The 22,856-nt window shown below is 35.5% G+C and overlaps 1 protein-coding gene across 33 annotated transcripts; it reads left to right on the forward strand.

Annotated features, from left to right (window-relative positions):
- The first annotated feature begins 1,120 nt into the window (after positions 1-1,120).
- Positions 1,121-21,929, forward strand: Edem2 (ER degradation enhancer, mannosidase alpha-like 2). Of its 33 annotated transcripts, none has more exons than XM_073967184.1 (10): positions 1,127-1,204; positions 1,361-1,409; positions 1,686-1,846; positions 1,965-2,242; positions 2,310-2,456; positions 4,143-4,561; positions 11,973-12,767; positions 12,839-13,101; positions 13,290-13,388; positions 20,785-21,929. In XM_073967184.1, the coding sequence occupies exons 4-10, from the start codon at positions 1,998-2,000 to the stop codon at positions 21,367-21,369; spliced, it is 2,553 nt and encodes an 850-aa protein (XP_073823285.1). In that variant the 5' UTR covers positions 1,127-1,204; positions 1,361-1,409; positions 1,686-1,846; positions 1,965-1,997; the 3' UTR covers positions 21,370-21,929. The 33 variants fall into 33 exon arrangements, with proteins under 33 accessions (XP_073823272.1, XP_073823274.1, XP_073823277.1 ...); XM_073967181.1 differs by having other exon boundaries at positions 1,141-1,278; positions 1,361-1,439; XM_073967183.1 differs by having other exon boundaries at positions 1,141-1,278; positions 1,361-1,433.
- The last annotated feature ends 927 nt before the right edge of the window (positions 21,930-22,856 follow it).

A 22,856-nucleotide genomic window follows, 5' to 3' on the forward strand; every position in this document is an offset into this window, starting at 1 on the left:
ATAACATATTTATATAAAGTCCAGGTAACATTAATATAAGACCTACCTTGGTTTTCGCGGGATTAATATATTCCGTGGGTTGCTGGACGCCCCGGGGTAATCATCTGCGATCCAGTGTCCGCTAAAAGAAAATAAGAGGAAAAAAAAAGAAAATTAATAATTTAATGACTAAAAGAAAATTAATAATTACAAAAAAAAAATATTATAAAAAAATCTATTATTTATGTGTATAACCTAGGTTAAGTTGTGTTGTTAAGTGCGGTCTATTAAGTGTTACAAATAAGTAAATTTTCTTTGTGAGGGACATTAACCCCTTTTTATTTGAATTTCGAGTGTAGGGTTGCCCCGGAATTACGTAGAATTTATAATCTAGTGTATTCTTTGTTTTTTTTTTTTTTGTGCGGACGATTGCCCGAAGACCCCCTAAAAGAGCTCTCTTAGGAAGGTATAGTTGATTTATTAATAAAAGCCAGATTTGGCATCATTTTTTTGTTCTACGAATTATTAAGGGTAATCCGAGTAAATGACTCGTTTATAATTGTTCCCGGAGTTAGTGTTCCATAAATCGACGTGTTCTATGTATGTTTAAATGTTAGGTTTAAGACAACAACAAAAATGATATATGTAATAAATGATTCTCTTGTTTGAATTTTTTAAAATCGATATGATGTTCTAATTGTTTTTTTTTGCTAATGAGAGGAAAGTAGGTGAACATAGTCCGAGGTGAGTGTAGGTAGAAAATGGGGTCCTTAAGAAGTTTTTGCTATTTGGATCTGAGGGTCAAGGATGGGCGGGCGAAGTGTGGGAGTCAATCCATCAAGATCCCTTGTTCTCGGTGTACCGTGTATTTGTGATCGTTTTATTTTTATGTTCGTGTAGTGTTTATTTATAATTGTTCGTCCCCTAGGGCTACGGTGGAATGGGTTGGGACCGCCCTGAAGATGGCCCCCTGAGCTAGTTGGTACCTCCCCGTAGCGCCAAAAAACATACCGTGTAGAAACCCCATTACTGAAAAATTGTTTCAGTAATAAAAGAGACACACACATTTTCTCTCAGTGTTGATATCACAAAAAATATCGATAAAACACGACACAGATCACAATCGATATTTATTATTATCGTAGTTGTTGCAATCTCTATGTGAGTTGTCAGTTGTCATTTTTTGGGAAAGGAGGTGGATTTTGTCTGTCGGTCGTAGCAAAATGTATAATTAAGTTGATATTAAACGAATAAAAAACACCAAAAATGTCCTAATATAACCTAATCCCTGTAACAAATGTAAATAAGGCTAATTAGACGGCTTTAAAATTCCAAGATAAAGAGAAATCTGAAACCGATTAACATTTTCTTTCTTTTGTAGTAATGAGAAAAAAATAAAAGCAAATATATGACGACAGACAAAAATAGAAGTAAGAATATAATGCAAAACAGATGTGTGTGTGAGTGGCGTAGAAGAATTTGTTGATAAATTAAAAGATTAGAAGAAAAAATTACAGTGAACATTGACGTGTTGCAAAAATTTCATTTCATCTATACTTCAAAAACCACAATAAACATACAAAATGTGAATGTTTTTGTTAAGAGAGCTTAAAATATAGATCTGTGTTGTGTTTTTATTTTTTGTTTGCCGAAGGCAGTAACACAGATTTACCTTACCTTGATTTATCATCTGGTTTATTTTAAAGGCAACAAACATCGTCCGTCGTTCATCGTAATTAAGAGCTAACGCAAAGTGTAGAAATCCCAGACACGGAAAATGAGTAAATTCAAGAAAAAACATACAACAGCAAGACCAAGCAAAAATCAACTTTTATTGTAAAGAGTTTATAACAGGTTCAAAGTGAAGGTTAGTGAGACCTCCCCGCGCCGCCGACGCTACGAAGTTTCGCAACATACAATACGAAGTTACAATTTATTTTTGATTTATACTAAAAGTTTGACAATATCTGTTTATATCTGCAAAGTTTAACCCCGTGGAAGTTCCGCACTTCATCATAATGCCAAATTTTGATTTTGATAAGAGAAGAACTTCTCATAACTGCCTCCATAATAGAAGTGGGTCAACGACCAAAATCATATCAAATAACAACAACAGTTCTTCCGGATTTTCGTTTAATAAATTAACAAATATGCCATCTTTCATAACGTGTACTCTGTTGGCATTTTGCCTTTTTATAACGCTCGCTAGCAGCGATTCTATTCCAACACAAAATATGTCCAATAAGGAACGGGAAGCTTTAAGGTTTGTATACAAAAATTTAGAAAGAAAAAGAACTCTTTGAAATTTCTCAAATGTCTTTATTTTTCAGAGAGGAAGCTCGTGATATGTTCTATCATGCCTATCATGCATATATGGATAATGCCTATCCAGCTGATGAACTAATGCCTTTATCCTGTAAGGGACGTTATCGTGGTGTTACACCATCAAGAGGTGATATGGATGATATCCTGGGAAAGTAAGTTAAATAAAAAAGGAAAAATAAAAAAGCATGCAAACCTAAATTATGCAAAATTAGAAGATTATGGGATGCAAGTCAACTTTAGCTACTCTAGCCGGATTACTAGATAATGTTTACCACATGTTGTTCTCATTGTACTGATCAGAGATATAAGCCTATTATCTATTATCCGGACCTTTGCGTTCGCGAAAACAACGCTTCATTTTATGAGGAATCTTCCTCTTTAAGTCTCCTCAGGAAAAATTGATATTTGATGAGTTTTGGCAGCTTTATTCTTTTAATGATGTGGCAGTTCTTGTCTGTTTATGGAGCCATCTCAAACAAATATAAGATCGGTCCCCTAACTTAAATTGTTACCTGTAAAAGATCATAGATTTTCATGGGATACAATTTGGCGTATAAACATCAGGCTGTGTCACTTTTTTGTATTGAATTTCTTGAGAATGAGAGTGAGAACAAGTTACGTTCTGCTACTTTATTTTATTCTGGCTTCTTCGGTTTGTTTATTTGTAAACGTCAGCATTGATCAGCTGAATGATATATTGAAACAATTAGTTTTCTTTATTCCGCAGATGTTTATTTTCACACGCGCATACAACAATAAAATTGTGGTATATATGTATGTATGCTAGGTATATATATTTGCACTGACTTTGATTCTGATAAGAGACTCAACTCAAGTTTCGGCTAGTGAAATGTTAATATTTTTTTTTTTATAAACTTCGAATAAATTATCTTCAGGTGCAATAACTATTCAAAATGTTATATTATTTAAATACATAAACAACAACAATTTCGCAATACCGTTTGCTTTTGGAATAGTGGTAAAATGCTTTTAAGAAATATTTTCTAGAAAAAAGAAATTCTCTTTGATTTGCATCGAATGACCTTGGTCAGTAATAATTACTTTTTTGTATCTAGAAGTTAGTATCGAAACCCATACAACAACTTGTTGTTAAAGTCGACGACATATATATAAAATAATAATCATAAATAATTTATTAACTATTTTCAAATCTAATCAGATTTCATGTGCTATTTTTGGAGATAAGGGGAGAAGTTTTATTATTTAATTATTCTAATAATGCAATACAGAATTTTTTTTTTTGATAATTTAAGAACAAATTATGATTGGAGGATGCCAATTACTTTTTTGCTCAACATGTCTGAGGATATTGTATTGAAGGTTAAAGTATTTTATGCCACAGATCCCGTAGTTTATAAAATAAAACCAAGTGGGATTTAATTGGTGTTCTAAAGAGCGCATTCATTTACCTTAAGTGACTCATTGTTTTAGTTTTCGATTTTCCATTTTTCGAGAATCAAAGACCTCCTCTCCATTGTTTTTTGGAATATCCTTTTGGCAGAATTTCGAGGTCTTTGACTGCTTAGCATGTCTCAATGTTTTAAATACAAATATTTCAGTTTGAGAGAGAATCTTAATCTAAAGTTCGTAGGATCGAGCCCCACATTGGGCGCCAGCGTGTTATGGATTATCCTTTTGGCAGTGGGTTGAGCTCTTCGGTTGCTCAGGGTGTCTTAGTAAGTAGAAGGAAATCAGCTCATGCAAAGAAAATGTTCGTAAAAACAGCCAATACATAAAATTTATTTAATAATTAATATTTAATTTAATTACATATATTTTAAGCAAATTTACTAAATTTTTTTTCTCCATCTTTCCAGTTTTTCTATGACATTAGTTGATACGCTTGACACCCTGGTAGTGCTGGGAGATTTTGCCGAGTTTGAACATGCCGTTAAATTGGTTATACGCGATGTACAATTTGATAGCGATATTATTGTATCGGTATTCGAAACAAATATCCGTATGATGGGGGGCCTCTTATCGGCTCATATTTTAGCCGAATATATACAGAAAAATGCTCAAGTTATGCCATGGTATAAGGGAGAACTATTGGAAATGGCCCGAGATTTAGGTTATCGTTTGTTGCCAGCATTTAATACCTCAACTGGTATTCCGCATGCCCGTGTTAATCTGCGTTATGGTATGAAAGATGAGTTGCTGAAAAAATCACGGGAAACGTGTACTGCGTGTGCTGGTACAATATTGCTGGAATTTGCAGCATTGTCAAGATTGACAGGTAAGATCTAATTACTGAATAAATGTCGTAGATATAAAAGCCCCCTACGGAGGTCTTCTATTATATTCTATAATATATAATATAATATATATTATATTCTATAGAAGCCCCTACGGAGGCCTTCTATTCTATAGAAGCCCCCTACGGAGGTCTTCTATTCTATAGAAGTCCTTTACGGAGGTATTCTATTCTATAGAAGCCCCCTACGGAGGTCTTCTATTTTATAGAAGCCCCTACGGAGGTCTTCTATTCTATAGAAGCCTCCTACGGAGGTCTTCTATTCTATAGAAGCCTCCTACGGAGGTCTTCTATTCTATAGAAGCCTCCTACGGAGGTCTTCTATTCTATAGAAGCCTCCTACGGAGGTCTTCTATTCTATAGAAGCCTCCTACGGAGGTCTTCTATTCTATAGAAGCCTCCTACGGAGGTCTTCTATTCTATAGAAGCCTCCTACGGAGGTCTTTTATTCTATAGAAGCCTCCTACGGAGGTCTTCTATTCTATAGAAGCCTCCTACGGAGGTCTTCTATTCTATAGAAGCCTCCTACGGAGGTCTTCTATTCTATAGAAGCCTCCTACGGAGGTCTTCTATTCTATAGAAGCCTCCTACGTAGGTCTTCTATTCTATAGAAGCCTCCTACGGAGGTCTTCTATTCTATAGAAGCCTCCTACGGAGGTCTTCTATTCTATAGAAGCCTCCTACGGAGGTCTTCTATTCTATAGAAGCCTCCTACGGAGGTCTTCTATTCTATAGAAGCCTCCTACGGAGGTCTTCTATTCTATAGAAGCCTCCTACGGAGGTCTTCTATTCTATAGAAGCCTCCTACGGAGGTCTTCTATTCTATAGAAGCCTCCTACGGAGGTCTTCTATTCTATAGAAGCCTCCTACGGAGGTCTTCTATTCTATAGAAGCCTCCTACGGAGGTCTTCTATTCTATAGAAGCCTCCTACGGAGGTCTTCTATTCTATAGAAGCCTCCTACGGAGGTCTTCTATTCTATAGAAGCCTCCTACGGAGGTCTTCTATTCTATAGAAGCCTCCTACGGAGGTCTTCTATTCTATAGAAGCCTCCTACGGAGGTCTTCTATTCTATAGAAGCCTCCTACGGAGGTCTTCTATTCTATAGAAGCCTCCTACGGAGGTCTTCTATTCTATAGAAGCCTCCTACGGAGGTCTTCTATTCTATAGAAGCCTGCTACGGAGGTCTTCTATTCTATAGAAGCCTCCTACGCAGGTCTTCTATACTATAGAAACCTCCTACGCAGGTCTTCAATACTATAGAAGCCTCCGACGCAGGTCTTCAATACAATAGAAGCCTCCGACGCAGGTCTTCTATACTATAGAAGCCTCCTACGGAGGTCTTCTATACTATAGAAGCCTCCGACGCAGGTCTTCTATACTATAGAAGCCTCCTACGGAGGTCTTCTATTCTATAGAAGCCTCCTACGGAGGTCTTCTATTCTATAGAAGCCTCCTACGGAGGTCTTCTATTCTACAGAAGCCTCCTACGGAGGTCTTCTATTCTATAGAAGCCTCCTACGGAGGTCTTCTATTCTATAGAAGCCTCCTACGGAGGTCTTCTATTCTATAGAAGCCTCCTACGGAGGTCTTCTATTCTATAGAAGCCTCCTACGGAGGTCTTCTATTCTATAGAAGCCTCCTACGGAGGTCTTCTATTCTATAGAAGCCTGCTACGGAGGTCTTCTATTCTATAGAAGCCTCCTACGGAGGTCTTCTATTCTATAGAAGCCTCCTACGGAGGTCTTCTATTCTATAGAAGCCTCCTACGCAGGTCTTCTATACTATAGAAACCTCCTACGCAGGTCTTCAATACTATAGAAGCCTCCGACGCAGGTCTTCAATACAATAGAAGCCTCCGACGCAGGTCTTCTATACTATAGAAGCCTCCTACGGAGGTCTTCTATACTATAGAAGCCTCCGACGCAGGTCTTCTATACTATAGAAGCCTCCTACGGAGGTCTTCTATTCTATAGAAGCCTCCTACGGAGGTCTTCTATTCTATAGAAGCCTCCTACGGAGGTCTTCTATTCTATAGAAGCCTCCTACGGAGGTCTTCTATTCTATAGAAGCCTCCTACGGAGGTCTTCTATTCTATAGAAGCCTCCTACGGAGGTCTTCTATTCTATAGAAGCCTCCTACGGAGGTCTTCTATTCTATAGAAGCCTCCTACGGAGGTCTTCTATTCTATAGAAGCCTCCTACGGAGGTCTTCTATTCTATAGAAGCCTCCTACGGAGGTCTTCTATTCTATAGAAGCCTCCTACGGAGGTCTTCTATTCTATAGAAGCCTCCTACGGAGGTCTTCTATTCTATAGAAGCCTCCTACGGAGGTCTTCTATTCTATAGAAGCCTCCTACGGAGGTCTTCTATTCTATAGAAGCCTCCTACGGAGGTCTTCTATTCTATAGAAGCCTCCTACGGAGGTCTTCTATTCTATAGAGGCCTCCTACGGAGGTCTTCTATTCTATAGAAGCCTCCTACGCAGGTCTTCAATACTATAGAAGCCTCCTACGCAGGTCTTCTATACTATAGAAGCCTCCTACGCAGGTCTTCTATACTATAGAAGCCTCCTACGCAGGTCTTCTATACTATAGAAGCCTCCTACGCAGGTCTTCTATACTATAGAAGCCTCCTACGGAGGTCTTCTATTCTATAGAAGCCTCCTACGGAGGTCTTCTATTCTATAGAAGCCTCCTACGGAGGTCTTCTATTCTATAGAAGCCTCCTACGGAGGTCTTCTATTCTATAGAAGCCTCCTACGGAGGTCTTCTATTCTATAGAAGCCTCCTACGGAGGTCTTCTATTCTATAGAAGCCTCCTACGGAGGTCTTCTATTCTATAGAAGCCTCCTACGGAGGTCTTCTATTCTATAGAAGCCCCCTACGGAGGTCTTCTATTCTATAGAAGCCCCCTACGGAGGTCTTCTATTCTATAGAAGCCTCCTACGGAGGTCTTCTATACTATAGAAGCCCCCTACGGAGGTCTTCTATTCTATAGAAGCCTCCTACGGAGGTCTTCTATTCTATAGAAGCCTCCTACGGAGGTCTTCTATTCTATAGAAGCCTCCTACGGAGGTCTTCTATTCTATAGAGGCCTCCTACGGAGGTCTTCTATTCTATAGAAGCCTCCTACGCAGGTCTTCAATACTATAGAAGCCTCCTACGCAGGTCTTCTATACTATAGAAGCCTCCTACGCAGGTCTTCTATACTATAGAAGCCTCCTACGCAGGTCTTCTATACTATAGAAGCCTCCTACGGAGGTCTTCTATTCTATAGAAGCCTCCTACGGAGGTCTTCTATTCTATAGAAGCCTCCTACGGAGGTCTTCTATTCTATAGAAGCCTCCTACGGAGGTCTTCTATTCTATAGAAGCCTCCTACGGAGGTCTTCTATTCTATAGAAGCCTCCTACGGAGGTCTTCTATTCTATAGAAGCCTCCTACGGAGGTCTTCTATTCTATAGAAGCCTCCTACGGAGGTCTTCTATTCTATAGAAGCCTCCTACGGAGGTCTTCTATTCTATAGAAGCCTCCTACGGAGGTCTTCTATTCTATAGAAGCCTCCTACGGAGGTCTTCTATTCTATAGAAGCCCCCTACGGAGGTCTTCTATTCTATAGAAGCCCCCTACGGAGGTCTTCTATTCTATAGAAGCCTCCTACGGAGGTCTTCTATTCTATAGAAGCCCCTACGGAGGTCTTCTATTCTATAGAAGCCTCCTACGGAGGTCTTCTATACTATAGAAGCCCCCTACGGAGGTCTTCTATTCTATAGAAGCCTCCTACGGAGGTCTTCTATTCTATAGAAGCCTCCTACGGAGGTCTTCTATTCTATAGAAGCCTCCTACGGAGGTCTTCTATTCTATAGAAGCCTCCTACGGAGGTCTTCTATTCTATAGAAGCCTCCTACGGAGGTCTTCTATTCTATAGAAACCTCCTACGGAGGTCTTCTATTCTATAGAAGCCTCCTACGGAGGTCTTCTATTCTATAGAAGCCTCCTACGCAGGTCTTCTATTCTATAGAAGCCTCCTACGCAGGTCTTCAATACTATAGAAGCCTCCTACGCAGGTCTTCTATTCTATAGAAGCCTCCTACGCAGGTCTTCTATACTATAGAAGCCTCCTACGCAGGTCTTCAATACTATAGAAGCCTCCTACGCAGGTCTTCTATACTATAGAAGCCTCCTACGCAGGTCTTTTATTCTATAGAAGCCTCCTACGGAGGTCTTCTATTCTATAGAAGCCTCCTACGGAGGTCTTCTATTCTATAGAAGCCTCCTACGGAGGTCTTCTATTCTATAGAAGCCTCCTACGGAGGTCTTCTATTCTATAGAAGCCTCCTACGGAGGTCTTCTATTCTATAGAAGCCTCCTACGGAGGTCTTCTATTCTATAGAAGCCTCCTACGGAGGTCTTCTATTCTATAGAAGCCTCCTACGGAGGTCTTCTATTCTATAGAAGCCTCCTACGGAGGTCTTCTATTCTATAGAAGCCTCCTACGGAGGTCTTCTATTCTATAGAAGCCTCCTACGGAGGTCTTCTATTCTATAGAAGCCCCTACGGAGGTCTTCTATTCTATAGAAGCCTCCTACGGAGGTCTTCTATTCTATAGAAGCCTCCTACGCAGGTCTTCAATACTATAGAAGCCTCCTACGCAGGTCTTCTATACTATAGAAGCCTCCTACGCAGGTCTTCTATACTATAGAAGCCTCCTACGCAGGTCTTCTATACTATAGAAGCCTCCTACGGAGGTCTTCTATTCTATAGAAGCCTCCTACGGAGGTCTTCTATTCTATAGAAGCCTCCTACGGAGGTCTTCTATTCTATAGAAGCCTCCTACGGAGGTCTTCTATTCTATAGAAGCCTCCTACGGAGGTCTTCTATTCTATAGAAGCCTCCTACGGAGGTCTTCTATTCTATAGAAGCCTCCTACGGAGGTCTTCTATTCTATAGAAGCCTCCTACGGAGGTCTTCTATTCTATAGAAGCCTCCTACGGAGGTCTTCTATTCTATAGAAGCCTCCTACGGAGGTCTTCTATTCTATAGAAGCCTCCTACGGAGGTCTTCTATTCTATAGAAGCCTCCTACGGAGGTCTTCTATTCTATAGAAGCCCCCTACGGAGGTCTTCTATTCTATAGAAGCCCCCTACGGAGGTCTTCTATTCTATAGAAGCCTCCTACGGAGGTCTTCTATTCTATAGAAGCCCCTACGGAGGTCTTCTATTCTATAGAAGCCTCCTACGGAGGTCTTCTATACTATAGAAGCCCCCTACGGAGGTCTTCTATTCTATAGAAGCCTCCTACGGAGGTCTTCTATTCTATAGAAGCCTCCTACGGAGGTCTTCTATTCTATAGAAGCCTCCTACGGAGGTCTTCTATTCTATAGAAGCCTCCTACGGAGGTCTTCTATTCTATAGAAGCCTCCTACGGAGGTCTTCTATTCTATAGAAACCTCCTACGGAGGTCTTCTATTCTATAGAAGCCTCCTACGGAGGTCTTCTATTCTATAGAAGCCTCCTACGCAGGTCTTCTATTCTATAGAAGCCTCCTACGCAGGTCTTCAATACTATAGAAGCCTCCTACGCAGGTCTTCTATTCTATAGAAGCCTCCTACGCAGGTCTTCTATACTATAGAAGCCTCCTACGCAGGTCTTCAATACTATAGAAGCCTCCTACGCAGGTCTTCTATACTATAGAAGCCTCCTACGCAGGTCTTTTATTCTATAGAAGCCTCCTACGGAGGTCTTCTATTCTATAGAAGCCTCCTACGGAGGTCTTCTATTCTATAGAAGCCTCCTACGGAGGTCTTCTATTCTATAGAAGCCTCCTACGGAGGTCTTCTATTCTATAGAAGCCTCCTACGGAGGTCTTCTATTCTATAAAAGCCTCCTACGGAGGTCTTCTATTCTATAGAAGCCTCCTACGGAGGTCTTCTATTCTATAGAAGCCTCCTACGGAGGTCTTCTATTCTATAGAAGCCTCCTACGGAGGTCTTCTATTCTATAGAAGCCTCCTACGGAGGTCTTCTATTCTATAGAAGCCTCCTACGGAGGTCTTCTATTCTATAGAAGCCTCCTACGGAGGTCTTCTATTCTATAGAAGCCCCTACGGAGGTCTTCTATTCTATAGAAGCCTCCTACGGAGGTCTTCTATTCTATAGAAGCCTCCTACGGAGGTCTTCTATTCTATAGAAGCCTCCTACGGAGGTCTTCTATTCTATAGAAGCCTCCTACGGAGGTCTTCTATTCTATAGAAGCCTCCTACGGAGGTCTTCTATTCTATAGAAGCCTCCTACGGAGGTCTTCTATTCTATAGAAGCCTCCTACGGAGGTCTTCTATTCTATAGAAGCCTCCTACGGAGGTCTTCTATTCTATAGAAGCCTCCTACGGAGGTCTTCTATTCTATAGAAGCCTCCTACGGAGGTCTTCTATTCTATAGAAGCCTCCTACGGAGGTCTTCTATTCTATAGAAGCCTCCTACGGAGGTCTTCTATTCTATAGAAGCCTCCTACGGAGGTCTTCTATTCTATAGAAGCCTCCTACGGAGGCCTTCTATTCTATAGAAGCCTCCTACGGAGGTCTTCTATTCTATAGAAGCCTCCTACGGAGGTCTTCTATTCTATAGAAGCCTCCTACGGAGGTCTTCTATTCTATAGAAGCCCCCTACGAAGGTCTTCTATTCTATAGAAGCCTCCTACGGAGGTCTTCTATTCTATAGAAGACTCCTACGGAGGTCTTCTATTCTATAGAAGACTCCTACGGAGGTCTTCTATTCAATAGAAGCCTCCTAAGGAGGTCTTCTATTCAATAGAAGCCTCCTAAGGAGGTCTTCTATTCAATAGAAGCCTCCTAAGGAGGTCTTCTATTCAATAGAAGCCTCCTAAGGAGGTCTTCTATTCAATAGAAGCCTCCTAAGGAGGTCTTCTATTCAATAGAAGCCTCCTAAGGAGGTCTTCTATTCAATAGAAGCCTCCTAAGGAGGTCTTCTATTCAATAGAAGCCTCCTAAGGAGGTCTTCTATTCAATAGAAGCCTCCTAAGGAGGTCTTCTATTCAATAGAAGCCTCCTAAGGAGGTCTTCTATTCAATAGAAGCCTCCTAAGGAGGTCTTCTATTCAATAGAAGCCTCCTAAGGAGGTCTTCTATTCAATAGAAGCCTCCTAAGGAGGTCTTCTATTCAATAGAAGCCTCCTAAGGAGGTCTTCTATTCAATAGAAGCCTCCTAAGGAGGTCTTCTATTCAATAGAAGCCTCCTAAGGAGGTCTTCTATATTATAGAAGCCCACTACGGAGGCCTTCTATTCCATAGAAGTTCTATATGGAGTCTGCGTGTTCTTTCTAAATTTCTAAATTATTCCCAATTTAATTTTCTCAAATTTTGTTTTTTTTACTTTTTCAGGTGATCCCATTTTTGAAGCTCGTGCCCATGCCGCCATGGATGCCCTATGGAAGTTGCGTCATCGGGGGTCCGACCTTATGGGTACCGTTTTAAATGTTCACTCCGGTGATTGGGTGCGTCGTGATTCTGGTGTTGGTGCTGGTATCGATTCATATTATGAATACCTCTTTAAATCCTATGTCCTGCTGGGTGATGATAAATATTTGGCACGTTTCAATCGTCACTACAACGCTGTTATGAAGTACGTTAGTGAAGGACCAATGCTGCTGGATGTCCTTATGCATCGTCCTCATGCTAAATCACGCAATTTTATGGATGCCCTACTGGCCTTCTGGCCTGGTTTACAGGTGTTATCGGGCGATTTGAAACCCGCCGTTCAGACTCATGAAATGTTATATCAAGTTATGCAAATGCACACCTTTATACCTGAAGCATTTACCATCGATTTTCAAATTCATTGGGGACAACATCATTTGCGACCGGAATTTATCGAATCCACCTACTTTTTATATCGTGCCACGGGTGATCATCATTATTTGCAAGTTGGTAAAAAGGTTCTTAAAGCTTTGCAACAATATGCCAAGGTGCCGTGTGGTTATGCGGCAGTAAATGATGTGCGCACCGGGAAACATGAAGATCGCATGGATTCGTTTGTTTTGTCGGAGACATTTAAATATTTGTATCTACTGTTCACTGAGCCACAGGATTTGATTTTGAATATTGATGAATTTGTTTTCACCACAGAGGCTCATTTACTGCCGCTCTCTTTGGCACAATTGGGTAACTCCACCTACAGTAAGTACTTCCAAAATTTTATAAATTGGAATTGATTTTATAATCCAAACCCCTTTTTTTTGGTCTCACAGGTTTCCGTCAATCCGAGGAGCATAATGTGCTAGACTTTATGCGCACCTGTCCCTCATCGAACAAGCTTTTTCCTGAGAAAGTACGCAAACCTTTACGCAACTTCATTACCGGCTCGTGCCCGCGCACACCTGCCACCAAACGGCTACGAGCCTTGGACTTTCAAGCGAGTAATGCAGATCATTTACGAGCTGTTTATGACATGGGTATCACAATGGTTTCATTAGGCGATGGCAAGGTGCGACTGTTTCATAGTTTTTATAATGTGAGTTATCAGTTTTGTTGTTTAATTTACTTTTGTTGTTTGATTTTGAAATGCCGGTGCTGCTGCATCTTTTTGCCTGTGTTGTTATGTTTCATTCACTTTGTCATGCTTAGGTGTTTTTGTAATGCTATTTCCTTCTTCCTCCCTTTTGAAATTGAGGTTATGTTTTGTTTTCATATTTCTTTTAGGCAAAATCTCCAGAGGAAGGTGAAATGGGTTTACAATTTATGCAGGAAATGTTGGAGCTAACCAAATTGCAGTCATTAAATCAACTGGCACAGTTACAGGTAAAGAATTTAAAAACTTTTCTGAGTTTCCTAGAAAAGCGTTGTTTTTTGAAAATTGTTTGAGGTTTCTAGACAAACATGGATTTTTTAAAAGCTATTTTGAGGTTCCTAGGCAAGCGCGGATATTTTAAAACAAATATTTTGAGGTTAGTCGACAAGCGTAGATTTTATAAAAATTATTTTTGAGGTTCCTTTGTAGGCTCGGATTTTTTAAAAAATATTTATGAGATTCCTAGACAAGGGTGGATTTTTTAAAAAAAATATTTATGAGTTTCCTACACAAGTGTGGATTTTTTAAAAAGTATTTATGAACTTCCTAGACAAGCATGGATTTTTAAAAAATATTTATGAACTTCCTAGACAAGCGTGGATTTTTTAAAAAAATATTTATGACCTTCCTAGTCAAGCGTGGATTTTTTAAAAAATATTTATGAACTTCCTAGACAAGCGTGGATTTTTTAAAAAATATTTATGAACTTCCTAGACAAGCGTGGATTTTTTAAAAAATATTTATGAGCTTCCTAGACAAGCGTGGATTTTTTAAAAACATTTATGAACTTCCTAGACAAGCGTGGATTTTTTAAAAAATATTTATGAACTTCCTAGACAAGCGTGGATTTTTTAAAAAATATTTATGAACTTCCTAGACAAGCGTGGATTTTTTAAAAACATTTATGAACTTCCTAGACAAGCGTGGATTTTTTAAAAAATATTTATGAACTTCCTAGACAAGCGTGGATTTTTTAAAAAATATTTATGAGCTTCCTAGACAAGCGTGGATTTTTTAAAAAATATTTATGAACTTCCTAGACAAGCGTGGATTTTTTAAAAAATATTTATGAACTTCCTAGACAAGCGTGGATTTTTTAAAAAATATTTATGAACTTCCTAGACAAGCGTGGATTTTTTAAAAAATATTTATGAACTTCCTAGACAAGCGTGGATTTTTTAAAAAATATTTATGAACTTCCTAGACAAGCGTGGATTTTTTAAAAACATTTATGAACTTCCTAGACAAGCGTGGATTTTTTAAAAAATATTTATGAACTTCCTAGACAAGCGTGGATTTTTTAAAAAATATTTATGAACTTCCTAGACAAACGTGGATTTTTTAAAAAATATTTATGAACTTCCTAGACAAGCGTGGATTTTTTAAAAACATTTATGAACTTCCTAGACAAGCGTGGATTTTTTAAAAAATATTTATGAACTTCCTAGACAAGCGTGGATTTTTTAAAAAATATTTATGAGCTTCCTAGACAAGCGTGGATTTTTTAAAAAATATTTATGAACTTCCTAGACAAGCGTGGATTTTTTAAAAACATTTATGAACTTCCTAGACAAGCGTGGATTTTTTAAAAAATATTTATGAACTTCCTAGACAAGCGTGGATTTTTTAAAAAATATTTATGAGCTTCCTAGACAAGCGTGGATTTTTTAAAAAATATTTATGAACTTCCTAGACAAGCGTGGATTTTTTAAAAAATATTTATGAACTTCCTAGACAAGCGTGGATTTTTTAAAAAATATTTATGAACTTCCTAGACAAGCGTGGATTTTTTAAAAAATATTTATGAACTTCCTAGACAAGCGTGGATTTTTTAAAAAATATTTATGAACTTCCTAGACAAGCGTGGATTTTTTAAAAAATATTTATGAACTTCCTAGACAAGCGTGGATTTTTTAAAAAATATTTATGAACTTCCTAGACAAGCGTGGATTTTTTAAAAAATATTTATGAACTTCCTAGACAAGCGTGGATTTTTTAAAAAATATTTATGAACTTCCTAGACAAGCGTGGATTTTTTAAAAAATATTTATGAACTTCCTAGACAAGCGTGGATTTTTTAAAAAATATTTATGAACTTCCTAGACAAGCGTGGATTTTTTAAAAAATATTTATGAACTTCCTAGACAAGCGTGGATTTTTTAAAAAATATTTATGAACTTCCTAGACAAGCGTGGATTTTTTAAAAAATATTTATGAACTTCCTAGACAAGCGTGGATTTTTTAAAAAATATTTATGAACTTCCTAGACAAGCGTGGATTTTTTAAAAAATATTTATGAACTTCCTAGACAAGCGTGGATTTTTTAAAAAATATTTATGAACTTCCTAGACAAGCGTGGATTTTTTAAAAAATATTTATGAACTTCCTAGACAAGCGTGGATTTTTTAAAAAATATTTATGAACTTCCTAGACAAGCGTGGATTTTTTAAAAAATATTTATGAACTTCCTAGACAAGCGTGGATTTTTTAAAAAATATTTATGAACTTCCTAGACAAGCGTGGATTTTTTAAAAAATATTTATGAACTTCCTAGACAAGCGTGGATTTTTTAAAAAATATTTATGAACTTCCTAGACAAGCGTGGATTTTTTAAAAAATATTTATGAACTTCCTAGACAAGCGTGGATTTTTTAAAAAATATTTATGAACTTCCTAGACAAGCGTGGATTTTTTAAAAAATATTTATGAACTTCCTAGACAAGCGTGGATTTTTTAAAAAATATTTATGAACTTCCTAGACAAGCGTGGATTTTTTAAAAAATATTTATGAACTTCCTAGACAAGCGTGGATTTTTTAAAAAATATTTATGAACTTCCTAGACAAGCGTGGATTTTTTAAAAAATATTTATGAACTTCCTAGACAAGCGTGGATTTTTTAAAAAATATTTATGAACTTCCTAGACAAGCGTGGATTTTTTAAAAAATATTTATGAACTTCCTAGACAAGCGTGGATTTTTTAAAAAATATTTATGAACTTCCTAGACAAGCGTGGATTTTTTAAAAAATATTTATGAACTTCCTAGACAAGCGTGGATTTTTTAAAAAATATTTATGAACTTCCTAGACAAGCGTGGATTTTTTAAAAAATATTTATGAACTTCCTAGACAAGCGTGGATTTTTTAAAAAATATTTATGAACTTCCTAGACAAGCGTGGATTTTTTAAAAAATATTTATGAACTTCCTAGACAAGCGTGGATTTTTTAAAAAATATTTATGAACTTCCTAGACAAGCGTGGATTTTTTAAAAAATATTTATGAACTTCCTAGACAAGCGTGGATTTTTTAAAAAATATTTATGAACTTCCTAGACAAGCGTGGATTTTTTAAAAAATATTTATGAACTTCCTAGACAAGCGTGGATTTTTTAAAAAATATTTATGAACTTCCTAGACAAGCGTGGATTTTTTAAAAAATATTTATGAACTTCCTAGACAAGCGTGGATTTTTTAAAAAATATTTATGAACTTCCTAGACAAGCGTGGATTTTTTAAAAAATATTTATGAACTTCCTAGACAAGCGTGGATTTTTTAAAAAATATTTATGAACTTCCTAGACAAGCGTGGATTTTTTAAAAAATATTTATGAACTTCCTAGACAAGCGTGGATTTTTTAAAAAATATTTATGAACTTCCTAGACAAGCGTGGATTTTTTAAAAAATATTTATGAACTTCCTAGACAAGCGTGGATTTTTTAAAAAATATTTATGAACTTCCTAGACAAGCGTGGATTTTTTAAAAAATATTTATGAACTTCCTAGACAAGCGTGGATTTTTTAAAAAATATTTATGAACTTCCTAGACAAGCGTGGATTTTTTAAAAAATATTTATGAACTTCCTAGACAAGCGTGGATTTTTTAAAAAATATTTATGAACTTCCTAGACAAGCGTGGATTTTTTAAAAAATATTTATGAACTTCCTAGACAAGCGTGGATTTTTTAAAAAATATTTATGAACTTCCTAGACAAGCGTGGATTTTTTAAAAAATATTTATGAACTTCCTAGACAAGCGTGGATTTTTTAAAAAATATTTATGAACTTCCTAGACAAGCGTGGATTTTTTAAAAAATATTTATGAACTTCCTAGACAAGCGTGGATTTTTTAAAAAATATTTATGAACTTCCTAGACAAGCGTGGATTTTTTAAAAAATATTTATGAACTTCCTAGACAAGCGTGGATTTTTTAAAAAATATTTATGAACTTCCTAGACAAGCGTGGATTTTTTAAAAAATATTTATGAACTTCCTAGACAAGCGTGGATTTTTTAAAAAATATTTATGAACTTCCTAGACAAGCGTGGATTTTTTAAAAAATATTTATGAACTTCCTAGACAAGCGTGGATTTTTTAAAAAATATTTATGAACTTCCTAGACAAGCGTGGATTTTTTAAAAAATATTTATGAACTTCCTAGACAAGCGTGGATTTTTTAAAAAATATTTATGAACTTCCTAGACAAGCGTGGATTTTTTAAAAAATATTTATGAACTTCCTAGACAAGCGTGGATTTTTTAAAAAATATTTATGAACTTCCTAGACAAGCGTGGATTTTTTAAAAAATATTTATGAACTTCCTAGACAAGCGTGGATTTTTTAAAAAATATTTATGAACTTCCTAGACAAGCGTGGATTTTTTAAAAAATATTTATGAACTTCCTAGACAAGCGTGGATTTTTTAAAAAATATTTATGAACTTCCTAGACAAGCGTGGATTTTTTAAAAAATATTTATGAACTTCCTAGACAAGCGTGGATTTTTTAAAAAATATTTATGAACTTCCTAGACAAGCGTGGATTTTTTAAAAAATATTTATGAACTTCCTAGACAAGCGTGGATTTTTTAAAAAATATTTATGAACTTCCTAGACAAGCGTGGATTTTTTAAAAAATATTTATGAACTTCCTAGACAAGCGTGGATTTTTTAAAAAATATTTATGAACTTCCTAGACAAGCGTGGATTTTTTAAAAAATATTTATGAACTTCCTAGACAAGCGTGGATTTTTTAAAAAATATTTATGAACTTCCTAGACAAGCGTGGATTTTTTAAAAAATATTTATGAACTTCCTAGACAAGCGTGGATTTTTTAAAAAATATTTATGAACTTCCTAGACAAGCGTGGATTTTTTAAAAAATATTTATGAACTTCCTAGACAAGCGTGGATTTTTTAAAAAATATTTATGAACTTCCTAGACAAGCGTGGATTTTTTAAAAAATATTTATGAACTTCCTAGACAAGCGTGGATTTTTTAAAAAATATTTATGAACTTCCTAGACAAGCGTGGATTTTTTAAAAAATATTTATGAACTTCCTAGACAAGCGTGGATTTTTTAAAAAATATTTATGAACTTCCTAGACAAGCGTGGATTTTTTAAAAAATATTTATGAACTTCCTAGACAAGCGTGGATTTTTTAAAAAATATTTATGAACTTCCTAGACAAGCGTGGATTTTTTAAAAAATATTTATGAACTTCCTAGACAAGCGTGGATTTTTTAAAAAATATTTATGAACTTCCTAGACAAGCGTGGATTTTTTAAAAAATATTTATGAACTTCCTAGACAAGCGTGGATTTTTTAAAAAATATTTATGAACTTCCTAGACAAGCGTGGATTTTTTAAAAAATATTTATGAACTTCCTAGACAAGCGTGGATTTTTTAAAAAATATTTATGAACTTCCTAGACAAGCGTGGATTTTTTAAAAAATATTTATGAACTTCCTAGACAAGCGTGGATTTTTTAAAAAATATTTATGAACTTCCTAGACAAGCGTGGATTTTTTAAAAAATATTTATGAACTTCCTAGACAAGCGTGGATTTTTTAAAAAATATTTATGAACTTCCTAGACAAGCGTGGATTTTTTAAAAAATATTTATGAACTTCCTAGACAAGCGTGGATTTTTTAAAAAATATTTATGAACTTCCTAGACAAGCGTGGATTTTTTAAAAAATATTTATGAACTTCCTAGACAAGCGTGGATTTTTTAAAAAATATTTATGAACTTCCTAGACAAGCGTGGATTTTTTAAAAAATATTTATGAACTTCCTAGACAAGCGTGGATTTTTTAAAAAATATTTATGAACTTCCTAGACAAGCGTGGATTTTTTAAAAAATATTTATGAACTTCCTAGACAAGCGTGGATTTTTTAAAAAATATTTATGAACTTCCTAGACAAGCGTGGATTTTTTAAAAAATATTTATGAACTTCCTAGACAAGCGTGGATTTTTTAAAAAATATTTATGAACTTCCTAGACAAGCGTGGATTTTTTAAAAAATATTTATGAACTTCCTAGACAAGCGTGGATTTTTTAAAAAATATTTATGAACTTCCTAGACAAGCGTGGATTTTTTAAAAAATATTTATGAACTTCCTAGACAAGCGTGGATTTTTTAAAAAATATTTATGAACTTCCTAGACAAGCGTGGATTTTTTAAAAAATATTTATGAACTTCCTAGACAAGCGTGGATTTTTTAAAAAATATTTATGAACTTCCTAGACAAGCGTGGATTTTTTAAAAAATATTTATGAACTTCCTAGACAAGCGTGGATTTTTTAAAAAATATTTATGAACTTCCTAGACAAGCGTGGATTTTTTAAAAAATATTTATGAACTTCCTAGACAAGCGTGGATTTTTTAAAAAATATTTATGAACTTCCTAGACAAGCGTGGATTTTTTAAAAAATATTTATGAACTTCCTAGACAAGCGTGGATTTTTTAAAAAATATTTATGAACTTCCTAGACAAGCGTGGATTTTTTAAAAAATATTTATGAACTTCCTAGACAAGCGTGGATTTTTTAAAAAATATTTATGAACTTCCTAGACAAGCGTGGATTTTTTAAAAAATATTTATGAACTTCCTAGACAAGCGTGGATTTTTTAAAAAATATTTATGAACTTCCTAGACAAGCGTGGATTTTTTAAAAAATATTTATGAACTTCCTAGACAAGCGTGGATTTTTTAAAAAATATTTATGAACTTCCTAGACAAGCGTGGATTTTTTAAAAAATATTTATGAACTTCCTAGACAAGCGTGGATTTTTTAAAAAATATTTATGAACTTCCTAGACAAGCGTGGATTTTTTAAAAAATATTTATGAACTTCCTAGACAAGCGTGGATTTTTTAAAAAATATTTATGAACTTCCTAGAAAAGCGTGGATTTTTTAAAAAATATTTATGAACTTCCTAGACAAGCGTGGATTTTTTAAAAAATATTTATGAACTTCCTCAAGAAGCGTGGATTTTTTTTGAAAATATTTATAAGCTTCCTAGACAAGCGTGGATTTTTTTTTTAAAATTTATGAGCATCCTAGACAAGCGTGGATTTTTTTTTTAAAATTTATGAGCATCCTAGACAAGTGTGGATTTCTTAAAAATTGCTTTCGTCGGTATTGTTTTGACAGGATGTAGGTGTTGTTGTCCTAAGATCCTGGAAGGGATATAAAGCTCTTTTTAAATGCAAAGATAATTTAATAAAAAAATCTAATAACTGTTAATGTCCCCGAACTGTTGCTACCCATTCTTTCAATTTATCTCTTCATTATCCTTTTCAATATTTAATTAATTCCAATACTTCTTTCATTCCAGGCCGTTGCTTATCCCCTTGACGACAAATCAAATGAATGGACTGCCTTAATGGCTGGGCCCTCACATTTTAGTCCTGAACTGACAGAAGATGATTTTGTTGAAAGTGAAGTTCTCCTAGCCGAACCATTAAGGGCATGCGATGAACGTTTAGCAAATGCAGAAAAGGTGAAAGGCAAAATTTTAATAGCCGAACGTGGTGATTGTACATTTGTGAGTAAGGCGAGATTGGCTCAAAAAGCGGGCGCCTTGGCACTTATTGTCTGTGATAATGTACCCGGTTCATCGGGAGAAACACAACCCATGTTTGCCATGTCCGGTGATGGCATTAATGATGTGAAAATACCTGTGGTATTTATGTACTCCCAAGAATTTGCCAAATTATCAAAAGTAATGCAACGTCGGCCGCATATGAAGATACGTATCATGCAAATGATTGAATTCAAAAGATGGCAAATGGCCAAGGAGTCGAGTAAGGTAAATGGTAGTAATACAACGGAGGCTGCACCCTCAGCTCCATCAACGACACCGTCATCATCAACCACAACAAAAGTAACAAAGAAATCAAAACCCGAAAAGGAATTGTAGTGATAACTTTAAATTTATAATTTGTAATCATAAAAACAAAAATAACAAAATCCTATTTTATACTTAAAAAAAGAGAGTTTATTTTATACATACATAATATTGTTTTGTCTACTAATTTGGTTAGTTTACAATACAAAAACAAAAACTATTAGTTAATTAACTTGAGAATTACTATAATTTCCTTTTCTTCAGTTGTTTTTTTCTGTTATTATTGTTTCTCCACTTCTTCCCTTTGTTGTTTGCTAAAACATCCAAGTTTAAATGGTACCACTTTGTAAAGACATCTGTTATTTCCCTTTTCAAAAAAAATTTTTTTTCTTATTAAGTTTCGTAAATAACCTTTAATTTGATTAGTTACAAAAATGTAAACTGAATTTAATTGTATACTATAATTAACAACTTAAAAAGAAGTATGTAGTCTGTAAATTAAAACATTTTTAAAGGCATAGAACTGTTAGATAAAATATTTTTAGGCTTATACAGATATTAAGGTAACAATTTACAAAAAAAGAAAAAGCAAAAAAAAAAAAAACAAAAAATAAAATATATATCTGTAAAAATTTTAACTATTGTTTTCTTTAATGTGATTGGTCGTCGTTACGAGGAAGTGTATATCATCGCCATTCCACAAATTTGATGTGTTACCATGTTGCTTTATTCAAAATTATTACTGATTTGACATGTTACCTCGTCGCTTAACCTAAATTGTCAAGTGGCTTATATTAAGTTTACATTTACGAAATCGAGTGGATTTCAACTGTCAATTTCTTTGCGTATACGTCAAATGAAATCTCATCTGAAATCCATTGGATTTCATTTGACGTTTAAGCAATGGAATTGACAGTTGAAATCCAGTGGATTTCGTAAATGTAAACCTAGCATTAAGGGCCAAATACATACGGTCCGTTATGTGACGCGTAGTGCGTTGAAAACAACAACCACATGAAAAATGTGTAAGTAATGCCAAGTTTGTTCTTGAAGTTTTCATGTGGTTGTTGTAACGCGACGTATGTGCGAAATCCACCCATAAATTCCATAAATTGCTATTGTGGGTAACTCGATTTAACAGCCCCTATAAAATGAGAATGTTTTAAATGCAAGTTTCCAGGCCCTAGAGTAATTTTTTTAATTTGCTGTAGTGGGTAAAGGCCGCGTCACATACGGTCCATTGAGTGACGCGTTGCGTGTTCAGCTTTAAGCTGAAAACACATACAACGTTTGAGTTGACAAATTTTTGACATTTTTGTGAAAAAGAAGTGAGATGATAATTCAAATGTTTTGAAAACAAAAGAATATGTACAAAACAAAATATGTGAACGGAAAACAAAAAGAAATCGGTGATTTTCATTCATAATTTTACAACTGTTTTCGCAGTTGTCTGGACGCCTACGTCACACAGGCAAGTTGTGGGATTTTGACAATCAATACATGAAGTCAACTGTTCTGTCATTTGTAAACGCAGGGTTACGGGCATAAGCATGGTAGAA

The sequence above is a fragment of the Musca autumnalis genome, unplaced genomic scaffold (genome assembly GCF_047663935.1).
Source record: "Musca autumnalis isolate F117 unplaced genomic scaffold, ASM4766393v1 scaffold_2, whole genome shotgun sequence".
Lineage (NCBI taxonomy): Eukaryota > Metazoa > Arthropoda > Insecta > Diptera > Muscidae > Musca > Musca autumnalis.